The sequence below is a fragment of the Scardinius erythrophthalmus genome (genome assembly GCF_964197995.2).
Source record: "Scardinius erythrophthalmus genome assembly, chromosome: 21".
In the NCBI taxonomy this organism is placed as follows: Eukaryota; Metazoa; Chordata; class Actinopteri; order Cypriniformes; family Leuciscidae; genus Scardinius; species Scardinius erythrophthalmus.
In genome coordinates, this window is record NC_138241.1 from 21,958,813 (window position 1) to 21,986,777 (window position 27,965).

General features: G+C 39.7%; 1 protein-coding gene across 1 annotated transcript in view; it reads left to right on the forward strand.

Annotated features, from left to right (window-relative positions):
- The window catches only part of rims1a (regulating synaptic membrane exocytosis 1a), a gene marked incomplete at its 5' end in the record, with an annotated part of 74,652 nt that overhangs the window by 20,858 nt on the left and 25,829 nt on the right, over positions 1-27,965 (forward strand). The window contains 6 exon segments of the mRNA XM_081351651.1: positions 128-359; positions 21,790-22,091; positions 22,260-23,080; positions 26,234-26,274; positions 27,156-27,266; positions 27,472-27,571. Of these exon segments, the coding sequence (XP_081207777.1) occupies positions 128-359; positions 21,790-22,091; positions 22,260-23,080; positions 26,234-26,274; positions 27,156-27,266; positions 27,472-27,571 (1,607 nt within the window).

The following is a 27,965-nucleotide window of genomic DNA, read 5'->3' on the forward strand; positions in this document are numbered from 1 at the left end:
TTGCTGGTAAAATTAGGAAGCTATTAGGTAAAAATGTTTAAATTGGCTAATATTGATTTTGAAACTAAATTATACTCACAGTCGATCATGTCCTCTTTCTTTTTCTTCATCTCCCCTCCCCTCCCAGTTTGCACCAGCAAGTTGCCAACTACAAGGAGCAGGTGAGGCGGATTGGGCCGGAGCCCCCCCAACAGAGGCAGCAGGGCCAACACAAGGATGACGCCCCCACCTGTGGCATCTGCCACAAGACCAAGTTTGCTGATGGCTGCGGAAACCTGTGCTCATACTGCCAGACTAAGTTCTGTGCCCGGTGCGGGGGAAGGGTCTCTCTGCGTTCCAATAACGTAAGTAACTCCTACATCGTGTGAGTGGCCAGACCGTTTTCCGTGCTTCTTTCGACCTGCATCTGCAAACGTTAGGAAGAGACAGGGAGTGAAGAGCACTGGGTGGATGAGAGAAAGGTTAATTGGGCATTAGTCATAGGAGATGACGCTGCTGGTCACCAGGGGGTCGCCGCACACCCATGCTGGGATGCCCAAGTCGGCACTGAGTCTCCACAGGGGCAGCCTTATCACGCAAAGGGAAGCACCTGAAATGGTGGGCCACCTCCTGGAGTGTGATATTTACCTTCGCTTTATATTCCTTCCACTGCATCCAGAGTGCTAATTAGTGTTCACTTATAATGAATAGTGTTGGGAGTCAACAGAAGGAGAGTAGGGAGTGAGGTCAGTGAGGTGAAGATTGGGGTAAATGTAATTATTAATAACACACTGACTTAGTTATGGATGTATCCACTTGTGCATTTGTAGTAAATATGTACATTTCTATGGTTACACAATGAAGCCAGGCCATTTCTACTGGAACCATTGTCCAAAAGTAACTTTTTGCCATACCCATTTTTTGTATACTTTTTTGTTGTTGTTGTATAATTTAATGAGAAGTATTTGTTATTGTGCCTATGAAAAATGAATAATCTGTATTTTTGTCATGACCAATTTGAAAATGGATATTTAGTTGAATATGCTTATTTCCCCTACTTTTACATTTAAATTACCTTTGCCATCATCCAAACACTCACTGTGAGTTATTTTAAAAATCGCTAATAATTTCAACACTGTTAACTCTTTATAATGTTGTGATACCTAAATTCAGTTGGAACAATAATATTTAATTATAGTTAGTGTTTTATTTTTAATTTAGACAATATAGTATAGAATTTGGTTATCATCTTAAATAATATCTGCTTATTGGAATCAGCCAAATTTTAATGTCATCTCTAATTTTAAGTACATTTTCCACTGAGATCATCTGGTGTCAGTCAGGGTCTGACTGTCACCTTGTATTGAGATGTAACTCCTGTATCATTACATTGCAATTCTACTGCAAGTATACTTGCGAAGGCTAATTTTGCTTACATTTGGCACTTGATGAAATTAACTTCTTAACCCTGTCATTTAGATTTGAGAATGGATGTGAGAAAGCTCAAATAGGGCCAGTGTTGGTTTTGGTGTTCAGCTGCTCTTGTCTGTGTCCAAGAAGGAGGCAGAAATCACATATGTTCTGCAATGAAAGTGAAGTCTCCATTGGTATCGGATGGGTGCTGCCCTTAGGTTAGTTTTGCTGAAATGAGCGCATGTTGTTTCTCGGATTCCTTTGGCGCGTGCTATTAATAAGAGTGGCAGGCTTGATAATGGAGTCGCTAGATGCCTGTAGGTTAAACATGGAGAGCTACACCTACTCAATCTGGTGGATTGGAAAGAGTAGCTAAAAGCGATGAAGTACACTTAATAATTCTGTTGCTATGAGTATAGCATGAGTTGGTCCGAGTGAACAGACTTGAAAAAGTTCAATGCACCTTTTACGAAAATGTGTACGAAAGTGTAACTTCGCTGATTTTCAACCCGCTTTGTTTTGTTACAATATTGGTAGTATATGTAAATGACCAATACTTAATACTAAGAATGCTTATTATCAGAGAATGATCGTTCTCCATGCTACTTGGACCGAGAAATTCATGCTTACTTGTCAGAAAATTGCGTCATCCGGCGGACTTTTGACAGCTCTGGAGCTTTCGTCAAAACTACAGATTTTTACCTCCATTTGATTTTACGTTTTTGTATCCCCACTTACGTATAGTGGGATCGACAGAGTAATTAACAACAGTTATTGTTAGATATAGGTTATCAGCAGAGGTGTAAAGAGTACCTTATACCATACTGAACAACAGTAGACTACAGATGTACAACAAAAATGACACCAGTACAATTTACAAGTCACCAAATCCAATACGACTTGAGTAAAAGTCTTATATTATCTGATTTTAACAGTACTTAAGTATTTTACTTGTACTGAATGTAGGCTTAAAGAGACATGTCAGTGAAAAATAAGAAACAGTTGAATTGAGAGAAGAGCAATAACGTTTATTTTCACCTCAACACCTCAATATTGCAATAAATCAAGGTCGACACAGCAGCCTCTTAAACGTCTACAGACAATCAAGACTATGTTAAGCTCAAGTGCTCAAACAAGGCATTAGTAAACCTTCAAAAGGTCTCTTCAATATAACGGATAAATAAAATCATGGTAAGTAAAATTAAAGAGTCAAAGACTCCTCGCACTGGATGTGCTTTTTGTTTGGCTGCAGGCATGTCCTCATCTCATATATGAAACACCTGCGATTCAGCAACTACCTGCTAATGCACTCACATTTATGTAAGTAGCTATGTTGACAAGTTTGGATGAGTAAGGGCAAAACTCACAAGAAATAGTACCTTCAATGCCTTATAGATGGCGATTTCACTTCTTTTGTAGCAGAAATAAACTGCTGGAGAAAAAGTTAGGTGCCATGCAAAATGTAATGAGTAATTGCATTACTCTTCACAAATGTATTGGAGGAAAGAGTACATATTATTTTTTCAAAAATGTATTCAAGTAGAGTAAAAGTTGCAAATATATTTGATACTCTGTAAAACTACAAAGTTGCCAAAAAGATACTTAAGTACAGTAACTAATTACATTTACTCAAATAATTTACACAACTGGTTATCAGTGAAAATTGTACCGTCTTCAAACAGCATTATGGTAAATGGCAAGAAAGTGGTTTTGTTCACTATGAACAATGAGCAATCTACAAATTCTGTAAAGGAATGAAAAAATCATACAGTGTGCACACCTGCCTTGATTGTGCATTTGTTTTTCAGTGTACAGGTGTATTAAGCTATAATACAATAGTAGCATGTTAGTGTCTGTGTGTATGTAAGTATGGTGGCTCTGAAGCAGTAGGACCTACAGTACTTAGCAGAATGTTGTGTTCTCGTTTTCAGTGACCCATGAACTACCTTTATTCTCACTGGGAATTATTCATGGGGAAATTTAGAGTAAATATCAGTGCAAAAGGCTGCACCTCCAAGGTTTGCCCTGTGGGTGGCAACATACCTGCAAATTTACACCATCATAAAGTGCACACTTGCATGATCTCTCCTTAAAAATTAGTCAGGAAAAAGTGAATAATAAATCCAAAATATTTAATGTAAAACTTTCCAAGACATTTTTGTTTTGTAACTGGACAATACAAGTGGTATTTTGACGGCTGTGATGCTGCTGATGCCAATGTAGATGGATCTAAATGGTTTGTTTTCATATCTGATTGTCATTTCATACTTTTCTCTCTTGTTCTTTCCCACCATCGACTGACCATCCTGTTTCTCTCTCACTGTGATGCCCTGTGATGCTGGAGAAGAAGGAGGACAAAGTGGTTAGCATTTTCTATTCTCTTTGTCACTGTGCAGTTTGAACTCTTATCTTTTCTTTCCCTCGCTCCCCTCATTCACACACAAGCTCCTCAATGCCTCTATGTTCTTTTGAGTTTTACTATGTTAATTAGTAAAAACTTCGTTATGGCTTATTGTCATGCTACCTGCACAAGTTTCATGTGTATGGAAGCACGTGCAACTTGATTCTGTACAAAAAATGTTGGAGCTAATCTGCTTTCTTACTCTCATGAGGATTGTGTTTAAAGTTTTAAATTGATCAAAAGTAAAGACATTTATAATGTTACAAAATATTCACAAGCACCAAATCGGAGCACCAAATCAGCATATTAGAATGATTTCTGAAGGATCGTGTGACACTCAAGACTGGAGTAATGATGCTGAAAATTCAGCTTTGCCATCACAGAAATAAATTGCATTTTAAAACGTATGAAAATAGAAAACAGCTAGTTTAAATTGTAATAATATTTCACAATGTTACAGTTTTTTTGATGGGCTTGGTGACGTCTTTCAAGAACATAAAAAATCTTACGGATCAAAAACGCTAGTGTATATTATTTATTTAATTATATATTTTTTGTCATATAGGCCTATATATTTTATAGGTATGGAGTAAATGTCATACTTGAATTCCCCAGGTATGTTGTGAAAGCTTCATGGCTAAAATTGGCTCACAATTACACATGCAGAAGCTTCCTTTAAATATGGACATGTGTAACCTATGTATACAATTATTGTTTATAAATCACCCACAATACGCATTTTATGCAGTTTGTTACATTTCTCAAGCAAACTAGCACCCTTTATTTGTGATCTCAGGGCCTGAGAATGTGTTAAAAGAATGCATGTCCTGCTTGGCCTGCTATACTAAAATGTCCATGCACTGTGCCTTCTCCCATAGAGCTGCATTTGTTAATCAGAACAGTGCCATACACTTCAGTGCTGCAAAAAGATCCCTGTAAATTCAATCTAGAGCTCATTATCCCAATGATTATCAGGCCTCTTGGTAATATCTGTATTTTCTTCTTTAGCCAAGCGTTTCTTTCTGAGTGCTGCTGTTTTTGAAGTCAAGATTCTTTTCCCTAGGCGGTACACTCGCCTCTCTTGTTCTCTCATGCTTTCTTTCTTTTCCAAGGATCCATTTTAGACTATGGTCAGCCAAGCTGGGCTTTGGTGCTGTTTTTTTTTAACACTAGAACTTCAGTGCTACTGGAAAACACCAGCAATGTGTCATTCCACTGCCCACCACCTCAAAGCGACACCATGAAATGATTAGTATTGATCTTTCTGCTCTTCCTTTGCTTCTGGTTTGTGGATGCTTCATTGACAGGGACATTTGACCAAAGTCTTTCGGTGAGAACCACTGCTGTTTTAGTGTATCACTGGGATACTATTATAGTATTTATTAATATATATATTTTTTTTTTATATTTAGTTTTCATTTTCATTTTAAAGTTTTAGTCATTTTGTTGTGTAGTTTTGTAAATTTTTGTACAGTGTAAAAAAACTGTTTTTACGTTACTTTTACTCATCAAAATAAGTTAAGCAATTTTCAACTTTTGTTTTATATAAGATGATATAAGTTATTTATTTTTAAAAAATTTGATGAACGAACCCGGTGAAGTTTTTCAATTGGATTGGCATTTATTCTCTTTGACATGCAGTTTGAAGTATTTCACTCAGTTTCTTTAACATTCCGAGTCAATTTCTGTGAGTAAAGAGCAAATTTATACTCACGTGCGTTAAGTGTTACTTAATCACTTTGAATTAATCACAGGCTTAATCACGCCATACTCCTCCTCTCCTATCGTCTCTGACAGACAGCATGTTGAAGCCGCTCAGGCCGCCATGTTCACCCTCTTCTTGGAAAGCGATTTAGTCAAAACATCCGGCATTGTGGGTTTTCCAGAAAATGCATGCACTCACTGGACCTCTGCTTCTCGTAAATACTACCGGGTATTGTGCGCGTTATTTATTTTTCGACAGACATCGATGTTGTGATATTCAAATGATGTGAATTTGAAAACAGATGGATTTGTAAGGTCATAATTATTTATTTCTTAGCCGGCTATTCAGTGAAGTGATTGATGCCTATGAGTGTGTTAGAGTATGTCAATGTTTTTAGTTCTAATATTCCAACCGACAGATAGGCCAAGTTTTTGACGGACATAACGTGTGTAAGGGGTGAACTATGTTTGATTTTTCAAATGCTTTTTGAGTTGTTCATTATACTTTTTTTACAGATTGAAGTTTATTTTGTGGCTTAAATAAATTACATGTTACTCAGAAGACTGTCAAAAATGTTACATTCAGTTGTTGCAAATTCGTTGACTTTTGAAAATCAAGTTAATTTTTTACCTGGAAAGGTGAGGTTTTGATGCACAATTTTTTTTTGACTGTCTCTTATACCAAAAATCTTTTATTTAAACACATGAAAATGCAGATCCTTTGGTAAATAATAGTGGAAAATCACTTTTTAAAACTGTCATTCCATTATGTATGTATGTGTGTGTGTGTGTGTGTGTTTCAATAATTTTTGTTATTTTAGTACATAAAGCTAAACTAAATAAAATGAGAAATGTTGTCTTGGCAAGTTAAAATGTATATTTTTTTACTTCAGTTAATCTTTACTAGTTAACTACAATAACCCTGGTGAGAACGACTGTCTTTTTAAACTGCCTTTTGTCAGGCCTCCAGCAGGACTTTTTTGTAGTGAAAATACGAGACAGATCCAGCCAGTGGGGATTTGAGTTTGAGGTCTACAGGGACGAGTAATGTGACAATGAAATGCACATACGCACAAATGGCTGTCGGTACCATGGGAGGCGTTGTATTCATAGACCTCATCAATCTGCTTAATTCAGAGAAGGTCCGATGTTTGAAGAGGAAGTAGAGCTAAACTTATCACTGCATCGATCCGCAGATGGCTTGTCAAGCACGAGATGTATGTCTCGGTGACGAAAGAGTGAAAGTTGGTTTTGTAACATCAGCAGGGAGATGAAATAGATTATTTACACTATTGATCCCATATTTAACAATCAGAATAGTCTTTGTACGAGGGACGGGTGAAGAAGTGTTTTGCGAGAGGGCTGGTGGGTGAGCGTCTCCAGGCGCTGATGTACTGGCTCATTAGATGGAATGGACAGTAATGTCTTTTGTGGCAGTCTTTCATCCTTATCCGGGATTTATAACATGCTGAATTATGGGTCTAGCTCTGCCTGTTGCCGCCCCAATTCATCAAGCTGTCGGAGGTGGAAGCGTGAATTGCGTTCTCCCTTTTCCTCCACTCACAGAACTCAAGCACTCCCATTTATTCATCCCGTTTGCGTGGACCTGACACCGACGGATGACCATGCCTGTCCGCATCTCGCTGAGAGATGGAAATTAAATGATATTAACAAGGAGGAAGAGGCGGAGTCTGGTGATGAATGGCAGGCCTTCAGTTGCTCGTCAAACACAGCCAGCCGGAGTGAGATGATGGCTCGGTGGAAAATTAAGATGCTCAGCAGTTGTTTAGCATTTACATGATGTAAAGGAAATTCAGACCTGGTTAAGGTAAATCTTCTCAGTTGGTTCCCAACACAGTACCAAAATTGTTTATCATACATAAGAAAAACAATGCTGTTAAAATCATTGATTTTTACATTTAATTTGATCTTTATTGACGACCTTTAATTTTAATAACAAAAGACATTAAGGATTTTTTTTTTTTTAAGTGTTTTATACGCACTAAGGCTGCATTTATTTGATCACAAATATAGCCGTAATATTGTGAAATATTATTACACTTATTAAAATAGATTTATTCCTGATGCAAAGTTGAATTTTTCTTCAGTGTAACATGATTCTTCAGAAATCATCCTATGCTGATTTGGTGCTCAAGAAACATTTCCTATTATTATAATTGTTGAAAACAGTTGTGCTGTTTAATATTTTTGTGGAAACTGAGATAATTTTTTTCAGGAAAGTATATTAATGCCTCGGTTATGACTGTAACCTCGGTTCCCTGAAGAGGGAACGAGACGTTGCATCGAGATGACGCTGTGGGACCGCTCTGCGTGATTGCGTCATGAAGCACTTGTGAAATCAGTCCAATGGCGTATAGGTGGGTGACTTCATGGTAGGAAGCTATAAAAGCGCACCCAGACCAAACATTGTCAACTTCTGTTGGTCGAAGCAAGTCGATCATAGGCATGCCGGAAGTATGGCAGAGTGACGCAACATGACGTTCCCTTTCAAGGGAACTCGCGTTGCGTCGAGATGACGCTGTGGGAACGTCTATACCAGCACCACCATAGTGACCAGTGTCTGTCTTGTATGAAATCAGGCAAGCACAACAAAGACAGAATCACCTGGGGCCCAGGAGTGAAGCCCAAAACTAGGTTGTAAACTCGACGAGTTTCTGCGGAAAGGAACAGCCTGCCGCATCACACACCTCTTGAAGGGATACCCCTAATACAAGGCTAGAAAGCCGCCATACTCCTCCTGCTCCAACCCACCACGGAAGTAGAACAATCAGGGAAACCACGTACAGACACCGTACAGCCACGTTTGCAACTCCATATGAGTTCCACCAGTCTTCCTTCCCTGGGCCTCAGCCCCTGCCTCTACAGATGGTGACCCATCCATGGGAAACGAGCGACCATCCATGAACGCTCCCCAGCCTGTAAGCGACGACAATGAGCTCCCAGCACAGGACCCTGGGACAAGAACCAAGGCTTATTCCACATAACTAGGACACGTAAGCATCGCCGCGTGACCCTGATTATGCGAAAGGGGTTGCCCCTTGGGGAAAACCCTTTGGTCCTAAGCCACCACTGCAAGGGTCGCAGACGCTCTGCTATTGTTGAGATATGTTTGGCAGAAGTTCCCACGCTGCCAAAAAACCTACTAAGAGAACCAGTCTCTCAAGACTGGTCTAGGTGTTACTTGAGCGACCAATTCGGTGCCCTGAAGCGGCGCACCGGCAGGGAACAGCCAAACTGATTGCTCTGAGACCCTCCTTGGAGGGGGAGAGAATCCCTGCGCCGCTACGTTTCCGGGCGGACACTGAGATAAGGGCTTGCCTGAGACTAGAACTCGCTGGCGACCGTTGCGCCCCAAAGCATAGAAGATGATGGGGTTGGCAGAATGGCCCCTGAGGGCACCGAAGGGAGATGGGCACCGTATAATGAGGTGTTATTCATTTCCTCCCAGGAATTTCACCATTTATTTCCTCAGAATTGAATGCAGCCAAAGATCAACCAGACAAGTAAGCACGATCTGGATGAAAGGCTGAATAGTATATTAATACCGACATCTAAATCCTCAAAGATCAGATGAGTACATATTTAATTTTCTTAAAAATGAAATGCAGCCAAATATCAACCAGACAAGTAAACACGGTCTGGATGAAAGGCTGAATACTATATTGATACAGACATCTAACTCCTCAGAGATCAGATAAGTACTGTACATATTTAATTTTCTCAAAAATTAAATGCAGTCAAATATCAACCAGACAAGTAGAAACAGTCTAGGTGAAAGGCTGAATATAGTGTATTAATACAGACATCAACTCAGATGAGTATTTAACATTTAATTTCATCACAATTAAATGCAGCCAGAAATCAATCAGATAGAGAACTCAGATAGAGAACTTGGTCTGGATGAAAGGTTGAATATATTATTTTCATACATAGACTCTAATGCACTATTTTGCAGCCCCGTAATCTATGCACTGCCTCAGCACATGCAAGATCTGAGATTGAGTCACAGAATCTTTATTGCAGACCCGTAATCTACGGACTCTTATGCAGCCCCAGAATCTACACGCTGCCTCGGCACATGCGAGATCCAAGATCGAGTCACAGAATCTTTATTGCTAACCCATAATACGTGCTGCCTCGGCAAACGCGCGATCCGGGCCAAATAATCTTTATTGACTTTCTTCCCTCGAGAAGAAAGCCAACAGGAACAGAGCTAAAACTCTAAATAGTGCATATGTTGTACATACTCCCCCTTTTACTAGAGTTTATGCTCTATTCCCAAACAAACAACACATACATCGCGTGTATACCCACTCGTAATGAAGCGAGGGCAAGGAGGAACACACGATCCAAAATGCTGTTTGCTCGCCATTATATTCCTGTCTAGATATATAATATGCTTGTGGACAAACAACAATAAATAGACAGAGACAGTTTCACACAGAGCGCTTGCTGAAGACACAGAAGCTGACATTGTTTGGTCTGGGTGCGCTTAATAGCTTCCTGCCATGACATCACCCGCCTATACGCCATTGGACTAATTTCTCAAGTGCTTCACGACGCAATCACGCAGAGCGTTCCCACAGCGTCATCTCCACGCAACGCGAGTTGCCTTGAAAGGGAACAGTAATAATAGCATATATTTAAAAAAGTCAATGATGTAAAAGTCTTTAATGTTACCTTTGATCATTTTAATGCATCCTTGCTGAATAAAAATATTTATCTAAAAAAATTATTTAAAAAAACCATACTGGCCCCAAACTTTTGTACGGTAGTGTACAGTTTCTCCTACCTTTTAAAAGTGTATTTATTTTGCTATCCTATCCCAGCTATGCATTATATTATATAGTTGCTTGCATTTTATTACTTACTTCTAGCTCAGGTTTTACCTTGACTCCAACAGAACAGACTTGTAAAACACCTTTTTGTTGCAACCCACCAGATGTGAACCACAGCTGTTGAGTGTGCTCAGTGATTTAGACAGAGAAACCATACAAACAAGTGTTGCATCGGATTTTCGATTGAGAGGAATGTATCAGCAGAGCCTTTGTGAAACTGGAGTTCAGGAGTTTGTTCCAGTGAGATGTGAGGGGCACATTGTGGTGCTGCATGGAGAAGAGCCACTGGAGATATTCATGATATTTTGATGATCAATCGATTAGTCAATTTCAACATATACACATTTGTAAATCTCCTTCTAACGAGAGGTTCTGGATCTATTCACAACAAACATCTTTTGCATGCACACTCAAGTACTGTTCATGCATATGTAAACTTCCACAAGAACTGAGACTTAGACACATTTTTCTTGCATCTCAAAAGCATGGACAGAGTTCGGTTTTACACAAACAAAAATCTTTTGCACACATACATGCAGATGGGCAGTCCACTGAAGAATGTCTCTGACATGTAATGTGTTGATATTGTTCATTTATTGCGCTTTTATCTAAAATAAATAAATAATATATCATATATTTTAGTAATGTAATATTTAATATATATGTATACTTACAGTCTCGGTGCTCCCTATGGCTGCTTCATGGTTACAAATAGACAGAATTTGACAGATTTATTTCAAATCCACTGTCCCACTCAAACAGCAACACAGAGCTTTAACACCTTGGAAAAAGACGTGTTTCTCTGCTGTTTTCACACTGATCCTTGGAGAATGAAAAGCGAGGTGGTGAGAGAGAGGATGCTGTAGCAGGTTTTCCTATTTAAACTGAATTTTGCACCTATCCTGTAATCCTAATCCTTACACCTATCCTGTAGCCTAATTGTACTTTTCTTTCTCTTTATTAATCTTAAATTGATTTGAACAGGATATCTGTAGAGTTTTAATTTCTTTTGGGTCTGATGAGATTTGTTCATGTGATGGTTGTCTTGAGATTTGGGTGAAGCTGTAGTTATTGTTTTATCTGAAGTTGAAATCAGCTGAGAGAAAGAGAGATTAGGCTTGTTTGAGATGCGCCTTGCCTCGCCTGAAATGTAGTCGAGAGTTGGCGGCTGCAGTGAGGGGAGGAGTGAAAAAAGTGCAGGCAAGACGTACAGATCTTTCTTCACTCAGCGGATCCTACACCTGCGAGATCAAAGGCGGATATCTCAGGATTCACGATCATGCACAGTGTTGCTAATAAACTTGATGCAATTTAAGTTCTATTGCTTTTATATGAAAATAAATATAATGAACAAGACACCCAAAGTACCTTTTATTTAATTCCATTCCAAATACGTGTTTATCAATATTTTTTACTTTTATACAGACATATGTTTATATATAAACCCATATAGACATCACACTGTCAGAAAGTTTGGGAATATTTGCTCATAATTTATACACATAAAAACATGATATCAGAGTTTTAAAATCAAACGTTTTAAGAGAACAAGACATCACGGTTGTTTAAACCAATGAGCATTAAGCTGTGTTGTCAGCAAGTTGTTTCCCATCATGCGTTTGATCAGCGCAGTCGGTGGAGAGCAACTGCAGAATCCAAGGACCAGGACCACACTAGGACACATTTCTAACCGGCATGCATCTCGCGCTGATCACCAGTGATCGGTTCTGCGCAGATTTTGCTCATCTCAAACAATCCTATTCTGGACATAGAGCCTCACAGGTACAAGGGCCTTTTCTGATCATTAGCAGATGTTAATTAGCTTGATAATTAGCCCAATTAGCTGCAAGGGTGAGACTGACCCTCTCATGGCCTCGGTCTCTATCTTTCTCTCACAGACCCCTGGGATTGTTGTTTGTAATAATATAGAGCATATAGCCACTATTTTTGTTTTACGAAGTTGAAGCTGGAACCAGATTTTTGCTATATAAGAATTATGCTATTATTGGTTAAATCGAACCAATTGTCACACTTAGGCACGCACAATGTCATTCTAGTTTTTGTTTGAATTAAAATCTCTAATGGTCTGTCTGTCTTATGCCAAATATCAGTGGAAAATATCTGTAGAAAAAATGGATACAGTACTGTTCATTTTCTGCCAGCTATTATCCGTAAATTCCTTTAACCTTAAAACACAAAACAATGCAATGTGTATCAAAATGTGTGTAAAACACCTGTGAAAAATCAATTAACAAACAAAACACAGTATGGTACCCTATTTTTAAGGATTTTTCTTAGAGTTTAACAGATTCCACAACAACCATAAAAATCAGGATGTTGATGTTCTCTTTCAGTTCGTTCACATTCGACGTAATAAAACGAGTCAATGCACATTGGCATGCGATAACTGCATCAGCTGCTCTGCCTCGCAGTGCGAGCATATAATGAGCAGCATGTGCGTCACATCTTTGCTTTTCGCTTCGGAGCCGAGCGGTTGTACTGTTCCTGCTCTGCAATCTTATCTGAGAGTGTTTTAACTTCAAAAAGAAGAAAACAAGTCTGCTTCTTTGGGAGAACGTCTCCAAAGCTGGTGTTGGATTAAACAGCGAAGGACAGCGCTGGCCGCGATCTCACAGAGAGCAAAACAGCTGTTTTCACAGCTTGAACGTTGCGCCTTCAATGAGAATTTGAGTGCTCACATCAGGCTTGCACTATCATCCTTTTTGTGTAGCCGCAACCATGACCCTGTACACTCGGCACAAGAGAGAGCAGTTTCCTGAAAGAGCATACACATGTGTTTCTGGATATGGTCGTTTCCTATCCTCATTTGATGGCCACGATCACTATTTCACATGCCTGGGCTTAAAGCATGCTGAGACTGTGTTCGTGGGTGGTTCATGTTCTCATGAGAGCATGACCACGTCGGCACGTTATTCGTCTCACCTTTCTTAAGCCGTTGAGCTGCCAGCTGACAGCGCGGGTTGTCACAGCAACCCAGCATGTGTTGTTCGGCGCTCTTGATGCACAGTCTAGACTCAATTGCCTCAAACGAGGTGTCATCAAACGAGTCCCGTCATCTATACCCCGATCTAGTTCCTCTTCTGGTGCACCAGAAAAGGGCTATTTCGCCGAATAGACAGGGTGACCTGAGGATTACAGTGAGGGATTCCCCACCCAGTAACCAATCTAACCAATCTAAGGAACCTCTATCGCATCGCAAACATGCTGAGACTGTGTTCGTGGGTGGTTCCTGTTGTCTCATGAGAGCATGACCACGTCGACACGTTGTTTGTCTTGTCTTTCTCATAATGGCTTGAGCTTCAGCGTGCCATGTGCCGTTGAGTTTGATGGCCACGTTCATGTGAGACAGTGAACGTAGCATGCCTGGCAGCTTCCGGATGGGATTGCTGGTCCTTCTCATGAGGGACCTAGCATTTCATTCGGGGCTCCAGGGTGAGGATTAGATGTCGATCGCTGCATCAGAGAGAGGGCTGTTACGCTCTGGAAATGAAGGTGATGCTGAGCTGCCCCATAATGGTGTGTGTGCCCATGCTGAATTGGATTCAGACTTGACGGCCATGCTTTCCCGGGTTACTCTGGGGGCACAGTGCGACGCGTAACTGCCTTGCCCTGCCCCCATGCCTTCCCAGATGTGTGTGAAAAACTTTGGCTATATGGAAGCATATTGGCGCCAATATGGCAAGCCAAACATGCCTAAATCTGCAGAAAAAGTTTTTCCTCTCATTACCCTCAATGATGGGGCGGCTGTGCTACTGCAGACCACCTCTTCCCTGCATGTGATGGCCATCCTGCAAGTACAGTGGAAGGCCAAAAAACTTATAATGCATGAGGGTAGTTCTGAGTCGGGGTTGAGCTGTGCATGGTGAATAACCATGATTAAAGTCACAGCGCTGGCCCTCAGCCAGACGGTGTCCACCCTGGTGGTCCAGGAGCGCCCCCTGGCTAAACCTTGCAGAGGTGCGAGACATCGGCGAAGTTCTCTTTTTCGATGCTCCCATCTGACTAGGTGGCCTTTTTCGGCGACACTGTTGGAGACTGTGCCCAGCGGTTCTCCACAGTTCAGAAGCAGGCTGAGGTAATCAAGAGCTTTCCCCGATGTGCTGCTTGAGTCACTTGGGGGCTGCCCCTCAGTCTATTCATCGCCAAGGGTGTCTGTCCCCTGCGGAACCCCCCCCCCCCAAAAAAAAACTCTGCCACAGCCAGCTCTACTGTGACGTTGAGCCTTCGCCGGAAGATGGCGCCACCCGTCACAGCAGCCCTGAAACGAGTGACCCAGAGTCAGCTGCTCTTCCCCGGAGGAGGGCCGGGCAGAGAAACCTTTGTTGAATCTATTCTGTTCCGCCACTGGCGTCTCAGCAAGCGGTACCCAAATTCTCAGTAAGAGCAGCTTCTCTATCTCTGGGTCCCAAGAGGGTCAGACTGGTGGTGTGGGACTCTGCTAAGCCTTACCACCCTCAGCCCCCTCTTGTATCGCCAGCCGGCAGCCAGGTGTGGTTCGAGGACCCGACTACATCTTCTCACGCACCCCCTGCTGACCTGTGGAGACAGGTTAGTGTTGCACCGCACACTTCGGGCCAACTTCGGGCCGCCCCCAGGCCTTCCGAGTCCCCCTGGCTCAGTTTCTGGAAGCCTGGAAAGCGCTTCCCAGTCTGTCCAGCTGGCTCCTCCGCTAGGGCTGTGCAAAAATATCGATACAGCCAACTATCGCGATATTTCTTTTCACGATCGTGTATTGGTACTCCAACCTCTAGTATCGATACTTTACTTTTTTTTTAAATCATGTTTTAAACAGATTTAAAATGACGTTAACATTTCATGAAATCCAAGTTTGTTTAATGACCTCCTCAGTTTCAGTAGATTGCTGACTCGCTGTCTACAGTACGTTGCCTGTCGTACATTCACACTGGCAATGTCTCAGAGGTAAGCGGAAGCGAGCATGGCGGAAAATACAATGGATAATAACGCCAAAAAGCTTCCGTCTACCTCAGCTCGTGCATAGAAGATAACCGAGTCGGTGGCGCAAGGCGCATTTCATTTGTAAGGATTTGCGGCCGTGTAGTGTGGTTGAAAACCCCGGCTTAAGGCATATGGTGAACACTGGATGCACGCGCTATGATCGTGATTCGCAGATAAGTTATCAAATTATCAAATATCAAAAAATTGTTTGCAGCTTAATAGAGCATTGTCAAGTCACCTTTATTTATATTGCGCCCTTTGCAAAACAGAGATTGTTTCAAAGCAGCTTTACAGTGATAACAGGAAAATAATGCAACAATGTTTGTGATAATGCAAATAATGCAAAAACAGTGATGTCATCGATCAGTTCAGTTCTCAGACAATGGTGTCAAGGCCGGCAGATCAATGATATTGTTGAATATTAAGCATACAGACTATTTCAGTTTTATGAATGTTTACTTAATGCACTTCATTTTTTATTTACAACATACTATTTCAGTTTTATAAATTGTGGCATCTACATTTTAAACAGAGAATATTTGTTTTCGTTTTGAATTAGGTAATTTAAAAGTAGACACTTAAATGATTATAAAGATATATTGCTCTTGCCTGTGTGACTAGTATTCTCTGAGTTTTAAGTTTAGAGACGTGCTCCAGAAAAAAGTTCACGAAGACGGAGAGGCAGAAAGCACACCCTGTTTATTTTCTTTATTTTAAAAAAAGCACAATGTTTTGTTTCGATTGTAAGCAGACACATAAACAAGTAGACATTTTACAGTTTGTTTGTTTTTTTTCACATTTCTTAAGTCTGTATTTCTTAAGACTCGGTTACGTATGTAACCCTCGTTCCCTGAAGGAGGGAACGGAGACATAGTCCCGTCGCCACTATTGCTGGACCACTGCTGAAAAACAAAGATGCAACGCACCTTCTGCTCATTCTATTCTCGCGCAGAGCAGCTGATGCAATTATCGCATGCCAATGTGCATTGGCTCGTTTTATTACACTCTAAGTAGATTGGTCTCTCAAAGCGATCCCAATCAGTATGGTACGTCAGACTACGTCTCCTTTCCCTCCTTCAGGGAACGAAGGTTACATACATAACCGAGACATTTTGTTTCATGCTCATGTCTTTTATTTTGAAGTTTAGACACAGTCATGGCCTGTGTCCCAATGTGCTTACTATGCATCCTAAATAGTATGTGACAGTAATTTTCAATACTATTTAGGGTGGATGGTATGTACATTGGGATGCAGGGATGGGTTCCTGTTTGTCATGTGATTCCCTTGTCCTCATGTGATTGTGTCATGTGCTTCCCTAGTCTCATTTGTAACGTTCTTATTGGTTCATTGTTTTCAGGTGTGTCTTGTTAAGTCATTAGTCTTTGTGTATATCTTACCCTCATGTTACCATTGTCTCTTGCTTAGCTTGTTTGTGTATTCACTGTTTGGTGAGTGTCATGTCAATTAGTCGCTGGTACCAATGCCACTCAAATTTCATGGTTCTCTGTACCAATTTCGGTACCATAGCAAAAGCTTTTGTAATTATTTTGTTTGTTTTTTCTTTATATTGAACCATTTGAAAATATATTAAATAAATTAAGTTTGTTCAGTTAAATAAACATGGCATTAAAAAAAATCTAATGAAAAGTCTGTGAAAAAAGAAAATCAATCACATTAATCATTACGGGTTACAGAACAAGAGGCAGGTCTATTTCACTTACACTTTAAGACTTAATGCACAGGGCTATTTTGCCTTTGATGGCTCTTGGCTCTTCACAGAGACCTTACACAAATACATACGGGAGCGTTTGAAAGCAGTGCCTATCCGCGGGTACTGGATTGACCCAGTACACTGTACTACCGGTACTGCAGCAAAACTGGTAATGTTACGTTTAAAATTTTAAATATAGACTTTGTACCGGTACTTTTGACAAACCTATAGTCTTTCATTTTAAAAGATTCAGAAAAAAATTATTCCTTGTGACCCATTTAATATCTAACTTCAATTTTAAAGGGTCACCCCTCCCAGGGATTGAACCTTCCACTGTATTGCTTGCAGCACCGACTGTCACAACTGTCTTGTGCTTTTACAGTTCTTGCAAGTAAAAATTTCTTGGGAAAACTCAGTTTGTTGAATTACTAAGCAATTGCTGAATTAACACATTCTATAAAATTGTAAAGCTGTGCATTACAGTATTACATTTTTATTGTCTGTACACAGGAACACAATCTGAACGCAGTTTGTCTTGATTAAAATGGCTGCCTCCTCCTGTCTTGTCTATAAGTGATCTGAGAGCAAGTGTCTCTCTCTAACACTCACACTGTACAGTGTTGGAGGAGAGGTGGCTGGTATTTGATTGTTGTAATCCGTGTGAGGAGGGTCGGGTCTGTGCCTGACAGCTGGGGATTCTGCTGCTGATTTACTTTAGATTAGTTTGGAGCTCAGCCAGCACTGTTCAATCACAACATAATGCTTTTTCATTGTAAGAGTGCTGCCCCTCTTGCCACTCTCTGCCCTGTACACACCATGCCATCTCTTTACCAACACCACTCCCACCATGCCTACATTATGTCATGCATGTATGTTTTTTTTTTTTTTTTTTTAATTGGATATAATTGGATATAATTAGCCATGTGCGTAGAGTAGTGTCACAAACTGCTCTAAGACACGAAGGTTGAGGATCCAAATGCAGTATTTATTGAACAGGGTAATCCAGAGATGTAATCCAAAGTACAGACAAGGTCAAACACAGGCAGTCCATACAAACAAACACAAGGCAGGGAACACGGGCAAAAAAGTAATCCACAGAACAGGCAAGAAATCCAAAAACCAAGAGACATGAAACCAGGAAGAAATTGGCAGCAATGCAAGTTTGAGAGGTGACGCCCCAGTCAAATCTCGAGAGAATCACGTCTTGCTTTAGGGCACGACGTCACTTACATCAACAGCATATGAAGCAGTCTCTATGGAAGACACTTGCACACATTTCAGACATGAATAATGGCAGAGTCGACGAAGAAAGCGCGGTCGGAAGAGTGCAGAGACGGCTCTGCGTGAGTGGTATTTACGACAGTAACGTTAAAAACAAGTACTCCACAGCGACTCTAGGGGTCGCTGTATGAGAAAAACGGAAACTGCATAGTGTGCCTTTAATGTCTGACTTATACAGAGTGATGATAGGTCTCAATAAAGATGATTGAGCGTTTGAATTACATGAGATGAGGGCTTTATCACCCCCGTCCTGTCATAGATGTGGAGATGGTGTCTGCTTACTGTGTGTGAATGTTACTTTTCACTTTTTAAAATTTTTGTGTGCTATTAAAATGTTAAAAAAATTGTGTTGATTTGTTTAGTTTATGGTTCCAGTGCAGCAAAATCATGTGCATTTTGATTTTGAGTTTAGATTTATTAAATAAGTTAGTTGAGTGACAAAGTAAAAGAAGAAAGAAAAAGAAACGGAAACTAGGACAGGAGTTCTGGTAGCAGGTGGCACATTTGAACATTTCGTTTTCCGACTATAACCACAGAGCGTGTTTGTCTGGCAAGGACATTAACAACAGAAGGCTGTGTGTGTGTGCGTAAGCTCGTGCGTGTATATGTTTGCGTCTCTCTGTGTGTGTGTTTGAGCTGTGTAAGATCACTTGTTTGGCCTTGCATCCGCAGGATCAATGGCAGTCTTCACTGAGTAAAGTTATGCAGTGAGCTGAGGAATTTTTTAACATATCCCCAATGGTGCTGGGCGGCTGCCTGGATAAATATAGATGTGTTGATGCGTGTCTCTCCCTCGCTTACTCTCTCGCTCAACCTCCCAAGCTTTTAATCAAAAGCAATCTGGAGGAGGGAAGTGGAAAAAGGGAGAAAAAATTTGGAATGTGCCAAGATCTTTTGTGTTCCTCGCTCCTGATCCTCCTGCTAAAGGAATCAGCAGGCTGGTTTTCTGTGTGTGGAGGAGGGTGATGGATAGCGCTGCTAATGTTTGCGTGTAGCACGGCCCGACCCTCCATGCTTTTCCCCACAGTTCCTGCGAATCTTCCCACAGTGACCATGGTCAATGCCTTTGCTCTGTGGGCATGTGATTACATCCCACGGTCCACGCAATTTCAAGTTTCAACCTCTTGTTTCAACAACACCCACCTTCTGTCAGCTAACATTAGTACCTTATATGCATTGTTTGTCTTTACATTTATCCCTGCTAGCACAACAGTTTCCTTTCTGTCTCATTTTTTTTTCAGTTCACACCTCCTCCTGCCTACATTATTCCTTATAGCGAGCTGCCGTTTTGTCTGTCAGACCTGAGTCACGTATCGCAGGGTTTCAGTCTCTGCCAGATTAGCTCTTTTTTAACGCCTCAGCTTTTATTTTTGGTCTTTACATGATTAAGAACAGTTAACTGACAACCTTGGCAACGTACAGGCTTTCATCTGTAGCTATGTCAGTGAAGACATGTTTTATTGGAACATACGGTTACATGTACAGTAATTTATTTTTGGGGTTATTTAAAACGAGGGCCCATTTGTTAACATTATTTAACTACATTAGTTAACTCAGCTAACAATTAAACTGATTATAAATATATAGATCAGCTTTCAAAATTAACTGGTCTTGGTCCTACTCCATGGTCTTGCCCCCAACTATATTTCTGATCTCATCCATACCTACTCCCCTGTACGCACACTTAGATCTTCCGATACCGGTCTGTTGATGATCCCTTGGCACAAACTATCATCGTTTTGTGGAAAGGCATTTTGTACCGCTGCCCCAACTCTCTGGAATTCTATTCCCCGACATATCCACGACCTTTCATCACTTCTTGACTTCAAAACCTACATTAAAACATATCTTTTTGTCACTTGTTTCCCTGACCCCTGACTCTATGTTCTGATTTCTATATGTACCTCTTTCTATTATGCTACCCTTCTTAGTTTATTTGTATCGTTTCTATGTCATGTTTATTTGTACTTCATTGTAAAGCGACCTTGAGTTTTCTGAAAGGCGCTATATAAAATAAACATATTATATTATTATTATTAACTGTAGCAAAATTAATTTTAAATTTACTGATCTGTTCGTCCACTGAACCGACAATCAGAGCTGTCCGACAATCTTCTGTCAACTATTATAAAAAGATTATTCTTCTGGCCAAGAAGGATAACTTTCTTATTATATTAATAAAACTGAACAGTACAAAAGCATGTAGCAAGATCAAATGTTTTAGTGACTTTGATTTGTGAGCCTCAAATACAGACACAATCAGGCATGGATATAATGGGTTTAATAAATGAAACTACGGGTAAATACAATTAAACTAAGCTAAGTGTATATTCAGAATAAAGAAAAGTAAAGAAAAAGAGATTTACAATCAGTTAACCACAACCTAATGAGAGCCATAAGATAATCAAAATCACCTTCTTAAAAGGGATTAAAGCTTAGAGATGCATCTAAAGATTGATCAAATGATTACTTGTATTGGCTTTGGTGCTGAACAAGGGTCCTTATTCTTGGAAAATACGGATATTCTTCATTAGTTCATTAGGAGTGAGCTGAAGCGTTCGTTGAATTCTTCCAGAGATCGGTTGTCCGCGAGAAGTTTGAACTAAGTTAACTTGAAAGTAAGTTGCCGAAAAAAGTCAGAAAGTGTCCATCTCACAAGAGAATGAGCAGGCCCTGCTAGTCACACCCATATTTGGTGAAGTGGCCAATCAGAGGTGCGAGTTTTGAGCGGGAGAAAGTTACTTTGTTCTCCCTTCGCACTTTATTTGCATGTTCATGTTGGTCTGAAGAATTTGTGCAGTTTTACACATAGGGATAGGGATAATTTTCATACCTGCCTGGTTTGGGACAACATTAAAGCCGTGATACATTCACAAATCTGAAAACAAGCATTTGAAGTTACCCTAACATAACTGAAGAATCGTAATTAGGCTAATATAGTATGATTATGGGTTAAATATTCCTATGTGTATTGTGCATTCAAAGTGTCCTCTGTACCACATGGCATTTGGTGCCTGGTCATGGGGGTGTCACCCCCTCTCCTCCCTGGAATGCTTTCGGAGAAGCTTGAGGAAAAAGTTGGGAACTGTTCTGTTTAATGTTATCAGTGCCAAAAAAAGGTGATAATGGCTTTCAATGTATTTGAAGTGTTGTTTTTTAGAAACCATATGAAGCCAACCTGATTCCTTTTCTTTATCATGGACATAACTGATGTCATTGACCCAGAAACATGAATTGCATGAATGTTCCATCCTTATTTTGTCTGTCTTTTCCCCCCTAGTATTATATTTTACACACAGGTGAAGTGTGCAATTGTTTTCCATGTCAAAACACTTTCACGTATCCCAGATTAAAATAAATAAATAAATTAATTAATGAATAAGCCACTTGTACAGTAGGTTGATTAATTTGTTGCCAACCACCCTCACACAGCATTTGAAATGTGATATTTCTTCTACCCCAGGTAATGTGGGTATGTAACCAGTGCCGAAAGCAACAGGATATACTCACTAAATCAGGAGAATGGTTTCCCAGCCATGGGCCCAAACCTGGAGAGCTGGGGTCTGCAGTGAGTGAACCAGCCATGTGTGGAGACCCCATTGGAGAGAAGAAGATGCGCTCTAGGTCTCAGAACCCTCTCGACTCCTCCGTTTCTACTGCCCGTGACACCCAGTCACCTGCCCCAAACGACCCCAGAAAAGGTCCCTCTACAGGGTCAGCCGACACGCCGTCATCGCGCTCACGCAGTGAGCCTCCACAAGATAGGTACACTTCAACCTCTCTCTCAATACAACATCTAGAATGTCCCAGTTAATATGTATATCATTTTGGTAATATATGACATTCTACTTGACACTTATCATATTGTGCCTGCTTAATATAAGGTGTGCAACTGTCTGAATCTCTGATGCTGTGTGATTATTTGACCTCTAGAAAAAAGCCACCAGCAGCCTCTGATCAGAATGGCAAGTCGGGGCCAAGAGGAGAGAGGCGGCGAGGGCTATCCAAAATCCACTCCCAGGGTTCCGAAGAGCGAGTGTCCGGAGAAAATCGGAGAGAAAGTCGAAGACTGATGAAGGCTCGCTCTCAGGAGCACGACAGTCCTGAAACTAGGAGGACTGAGGGGGAGCAGAAACCACCCAGGGAACAGTGCAGGACTGACCCAAATGCTCCACATCATCCGGCCAAACTCCGGCCTGCGGAGCCTGATGGACGTGTGCATCCTAAGGTGAGGGAAGCGGGGGAGATGGTGCAGGACAACAGAGGTGCACGGAGATGGGCAGATGGGCGGCAGACCTCGCTGGATGGCCAGCAACAGGCCTACGTTCCAGAGAGGACCGCGGGGGGTACAGGTTTGCAGGGTGCACCGGCTGTGCAGGGTCCTCCTGCTAAAACGAACCACACCCCACAGCCGCCTGCTCCGGGGTTCAGGGTGGGTCCTGCCATGCCCGCAGGTCCCCCTGAATTTAGGGAGCCTCAGGAATGGGACAGGAAGTTGCAGCCGAGCCACCTGGACCCTGGCTCGGCTGCACTACTGCGCAAATCGAAACGTCAAAAAGAGAGCATGTTGCGCAACGATTCGCTCAGCTCTGACCAATCGGAGTCTCTACGACCACCCCCGCCCCGCCCGTATAAGAGCAAACGGGGTGGCAACAAGAGACAGATGTCCGTCAGCAGCTCTGAGGAAGAGGGCGGTTCAACACCGGAGTACACCAGCTGTGAAGATGTGGAGATCGAGAGCGTCAGCGAGAGAGGTTGGTCAGGTGGATACTTGCTTTTCTATAATTTTATACATTTTATGAGTTTGCATAAACACGCTCCTCCATAAATCAGAAAAGGAAACCAGCATCAAACATATACTTTATAGATCACACACATTTCTTTAAAACAATTATTTGACATTAAATATATACAGTACTGTTCAAAAGTTTGGGGTTGGTAAGATTTTTTAAATGCTTCAGAAATCATTTCTAATATGCTGATTTGGTGCTCAATTTGGTGCTTTCTTATTATTATCCTGGATCCATGGATATCTTTATAAACATTGTAATTATTATAATTTTCTTTACTGTCACTTTGTGCGATTAAATGCATCCTTTCTGAATAAAAGTAATACTTTTATTAAATAAAATATTACTGACAGACCCCAAACTTTGAAATGGTAGTGTATTGTAAAATAATACTATAATAACATAATTAATAAAATAATATATTATATTATATTAAAAAAAATATTTCTTTATTTTATTTTTTATGGGTGCATACAAACCTCATGTCAAAAACAGTATTATACAGTGTATTTACAGAGTACATGTAAAGGTTGAAGCTTATTCACGTGGCACTGTGTTGTTAGCCTGGCAAACTGACTAAACACAGACTTAAAAGGTCAGTGTAAAATGCAAGCCAGGGGTGAAATGTAAACATTGTGGGGTGAATATGAAAGACAGACTATGTTAGAAGGAATGAGAGACTAAAAATAGGAGAACAGGAGATTGAGAGGAGGTTGAGCAGAACATAAGCTCGCTCTTATCAGTGGAACAACATTTCATCAGGTTCAACAATCTCACAAAAACAACAGGTAAGAGACTCGACTCTTTCTCCTAAATAATAGGAATAGAACAATTCAAGTTGACACCTTGTACTTTTGTTATGTTGAACTTTATTTAATTGTGATATATTGGTTGTTAAAGGCCAAAGAATGGATTTATAATTTCAATTTTAAAAATTGCCCCCGCCCCAAGCTTTCATCATTTGTTTGTATTTTTCATATGCATTTCATCTATATATTTTATCTTTTACACTTGTGCCAGGCCTTCAGTAGACTTTCAGTCTTAATATACAAAAATATTAATTGAATTTAATTAAGATCCAATCAAGATTCAAAATAAAGTAAAAATCGACAATATTATGTATTTCGGCAACATAAATGTTAACTATCAAATGATAAAGGTAAAGCAGGTGGCCAATTTAATTCCAAAATGTTTTTTTCCATCACTGTTATAATCATCATCATATAATGCTATTAAACACAATACATTTTTTAGATGTGGTGTAAATTACACTGTGGAGTAAATGTTCGTGATTTCCAGAATTCTTTTTTTTTGTGTGTGATGTGTGTATGTCTACTGTTGGGCATTGGACAAATTAAATTAAATACACCAGAAGTGCCTATGGAAACACCCATCTATCATCCAGAGTAGCATAGTTGTGTAACAATGCATACAGTATGTTTCAATGTGGAAGTATTTACTCATGAAATATTTATTCGCTAAGTAGGTCATGTGAATGAGAAGTAATGAGAAGTGGAGACACTTCAGTACAAGGCTTAGATAAAAGCCCACACAGGGGACCAATCCACCGTACAACAAGCAATATTAAACATTTATACCTCGAGACATCTACTTAATATTACTTTATGCAGACCTGTGGCATTTGGTTTTGATTTATACATGTTGCTTTTGTAAGTTGTTCATTGCTTTTTGCTGAAAATGTGTGTTATGTTTTAGTTACTAATACTTTTTCAGGAGTGATAGTTCAATTTTGCTGCTTTCCAGAGCTTAACATTTTTATTTAGAGTAACTTTTATAGGACAACCCTGCTCAGAACTGGGTTAGACAGTGAAGAAGCAGCCTTCTTTTAAAAAGTAACCTATGAAGATTCCCTGGCATACTTGTAAGTAATCTATCCAGGTCTAAAGTTTTTTTTAGTTATTTTTTTTAAGCCCTGAACCTTTTTTAATCAGATACTTCAGCTGAAGATATTTTATAAAATGAATAGTTTTTAAAAATCTGATCGGATTAACCATGTTCAAAGTAGTTGTAAAATAACGATATCTGTATACAATATGTAAATCTAAGATAAATGTGCGTGTGTGTGTGTGTTGCTAAGGTGTTAGTAGTTGCTTGGTGATTTTTTTTTCTGTACCAAGTCAGAAGAGCCCATCCCCAAATCTAAATTTATATATAGTTTTCAATGCAAATCTGTTTAAATCTGGCGGGGTTCATTTTTCGCATGGTGAAAATCTCAGTAATATTTCTAAGAAAAGCAATAGCATACCTCTCAATTAACCGCATGGTTTTGAGTTTAGTTATGTGCCAAAGTTTAATACTTAATTTAGTTCAAAGTTTGTTCAAAATCCTAACATTGTTCAATTATGATAAAGTATAAGCAAGAATAAAAGTGATGCTTCCCTTAGCAAATACCACACATTATTTATTGACTATTGGTTTATATAAAAGCAATTAGCCACCCAAGAGTGCATTACACTTTTATTTTACTTAAAACTACATTTTAAGATATTTTAAATATTTAAAACACTAAAGCATTTTAACAGCATACCAAAAGTAATTACAAGTTTGCACAATCTATTTTTGTTTTTTGGAAGAAAATTTCAGCACTCCTCACCCTCTCTGTGCGTCATGTTCAAGATGCCCCAGGTGCTAAAAAATAACCGGAAAACCGCCCAGAAACCCGTATGCACATGGCATGGCACTCATCCATATAACATGCCAACAGTAAATAGAAGGCCAACATCACGGAAAGCGCTGAGACTGTCCCTTGGTGCCTGTGTGTTTGTTTGTGTCCATGTGGCAGAGTGCATTCAGCTTTGCGTGTCATCATTGCTTCCTCTGTCTGGGGACTAAATGTAGCTCTTAAACACAAATTCACGAACACAGCGGCCACTTTAATCCCAGTTCTCAGTCTTTCTCTGCTGGTGGGTCAAAGCAGAACATATTTTAATGTGAGATCTTGGCTGCAAGTGCCCCTCTGGGGCTCAAATATTCAAGCGTAAACAGAGCGGGTTTAGAGATGGACTCTGGCTAGTGTAAGGTGGCAGCTCACATAGTCAACATGTGTATAAACTTGATGAACTTTTATGTGTGTGTGTGTGTGTGTGTGTGTTTTAGGGGACTGGGAGTGCTGTCCACTGGACCCCACCGCATGGCATGTACGTTTTTTTCCCACCTTGTTCTATAATCAGTATATTTAGTCAACGTGAATTGATGTTCACAGAACATTTTACCTACAGAATGTGATATTTATCAAGAAGAAAACTAAGAGCTTGATTTTATCCATTGCAAACTAATTGGATTAAAGCATTGCGCTAGCAATGCCAAGGTTATGGTTTTGATTGCTATGAAATGCATGAACTTATAAAATGCATAGCTTAAATGCAGTGTAAGTTGCTTTGGATAAAAGCATCTGCTAAATGCATAAATGTAAATGTACAGTAACACCATAGTTGAGCAATACGAATAAAATTTTTGCTAGACAATTTCTAAATAGATATTTAAGTGAAAATATCTTTTTTTTAAGTGAAAATGTCTTAAGTGATATAGGCAAAAAAAATAAAGTTCTGAATAAAGATTTAGAAAAACATTTTCTTTTGCAATAATTTCCAGTTAAATCAGGAAGGTGCATTAAAAAGGTAAATTAGGGCAATTTTGTATTTTCTGTTAAATTTTGTATTTTCTGTATTTTTTATATTTTTATATTTTCCATTTCATTTTAATTTTAGGAAAAGTTTTAGTAATTTTGTTGTGTTCTTGTAATTTAATTAAATTTTTTTTTAAACATGTTATATAGTTATATATTTTTTTTATTAATTATTTTAGAACATCAAGTTAAACTAACTTAAAATGAGAAATGTTATTTTAGTTCATATTTATTTTAAAGTAATGAAAATGTTTCCTTTGGTTTTAGTTTTAGTTAACTATAACAACCCTGCTTGTGTCTCTGTGTGAATGCGATTGAGTGTGAAGGTGAGATTTATGTGTAATGTATATGTTCTTTCTCTGATGGGATTAATCTCTGCCTTGTTCTCTTTAGCATCCGGTTACATGGCAGCCCTCCAAGGAAGGTGATCATTTAATTGGCCGAATCACTTTGAGTAAGCGAACAGCCATGCCAAAAGAGGCTGGGGCTCTGCTTGGACTAAAGGTGAGGCGAGAGCTAAACATACTGTATTAACACTAGTGTTCCTCTCCTCACTGTAATGAAGTCAACAACTACATGTCATGAACCATGTACAAAAAAGAAAAAAAAAGAACAATACTCAAAATACAGGATATCCGCAATACATGTTGTGGCATTTATTAATTCTCTGTAGACTTTACCCATCTTTAATTGATTTGTATCGGTACAGGTGGTCGGGGGGAAGATTACAGAAACTGGGAGACTTGGGGCCTTCATCACCAAAGTCAAGAAAGGAAGTCTAGCTGATGTGGTGGGTCATCTAAGGGCCGGTGAGTCCAGCTCTTCTCTCAGTTTGAAGCTTAAAGAACTAGAGCTGTCAATTGAGTACACAATGCAATTAAATTACATCATACACCGATTACAACATTAAGCATATGAATCACACATAAATGTGTATATCAGTGGTTCTCAAAACTTCTAAGAGGGCCTTAAGATGACTTTAAAATAAGATTTAAACGTAAACGTAATTTTAAAACTCTGACTTAAAAAGTCAGATAAATGTAATAAAATCTTAAAACATCATCTACATTTTGTAGATATGCCAAGCATGAGTGCAAATTTTTTTTTAAATAGAAATAAAAAATTACTTATCCAGTGAATCACAAATGACTGAAGAATCATGTAAATTCATCGGTTGAAAAGAATGGGAAACCTGTAGAACAT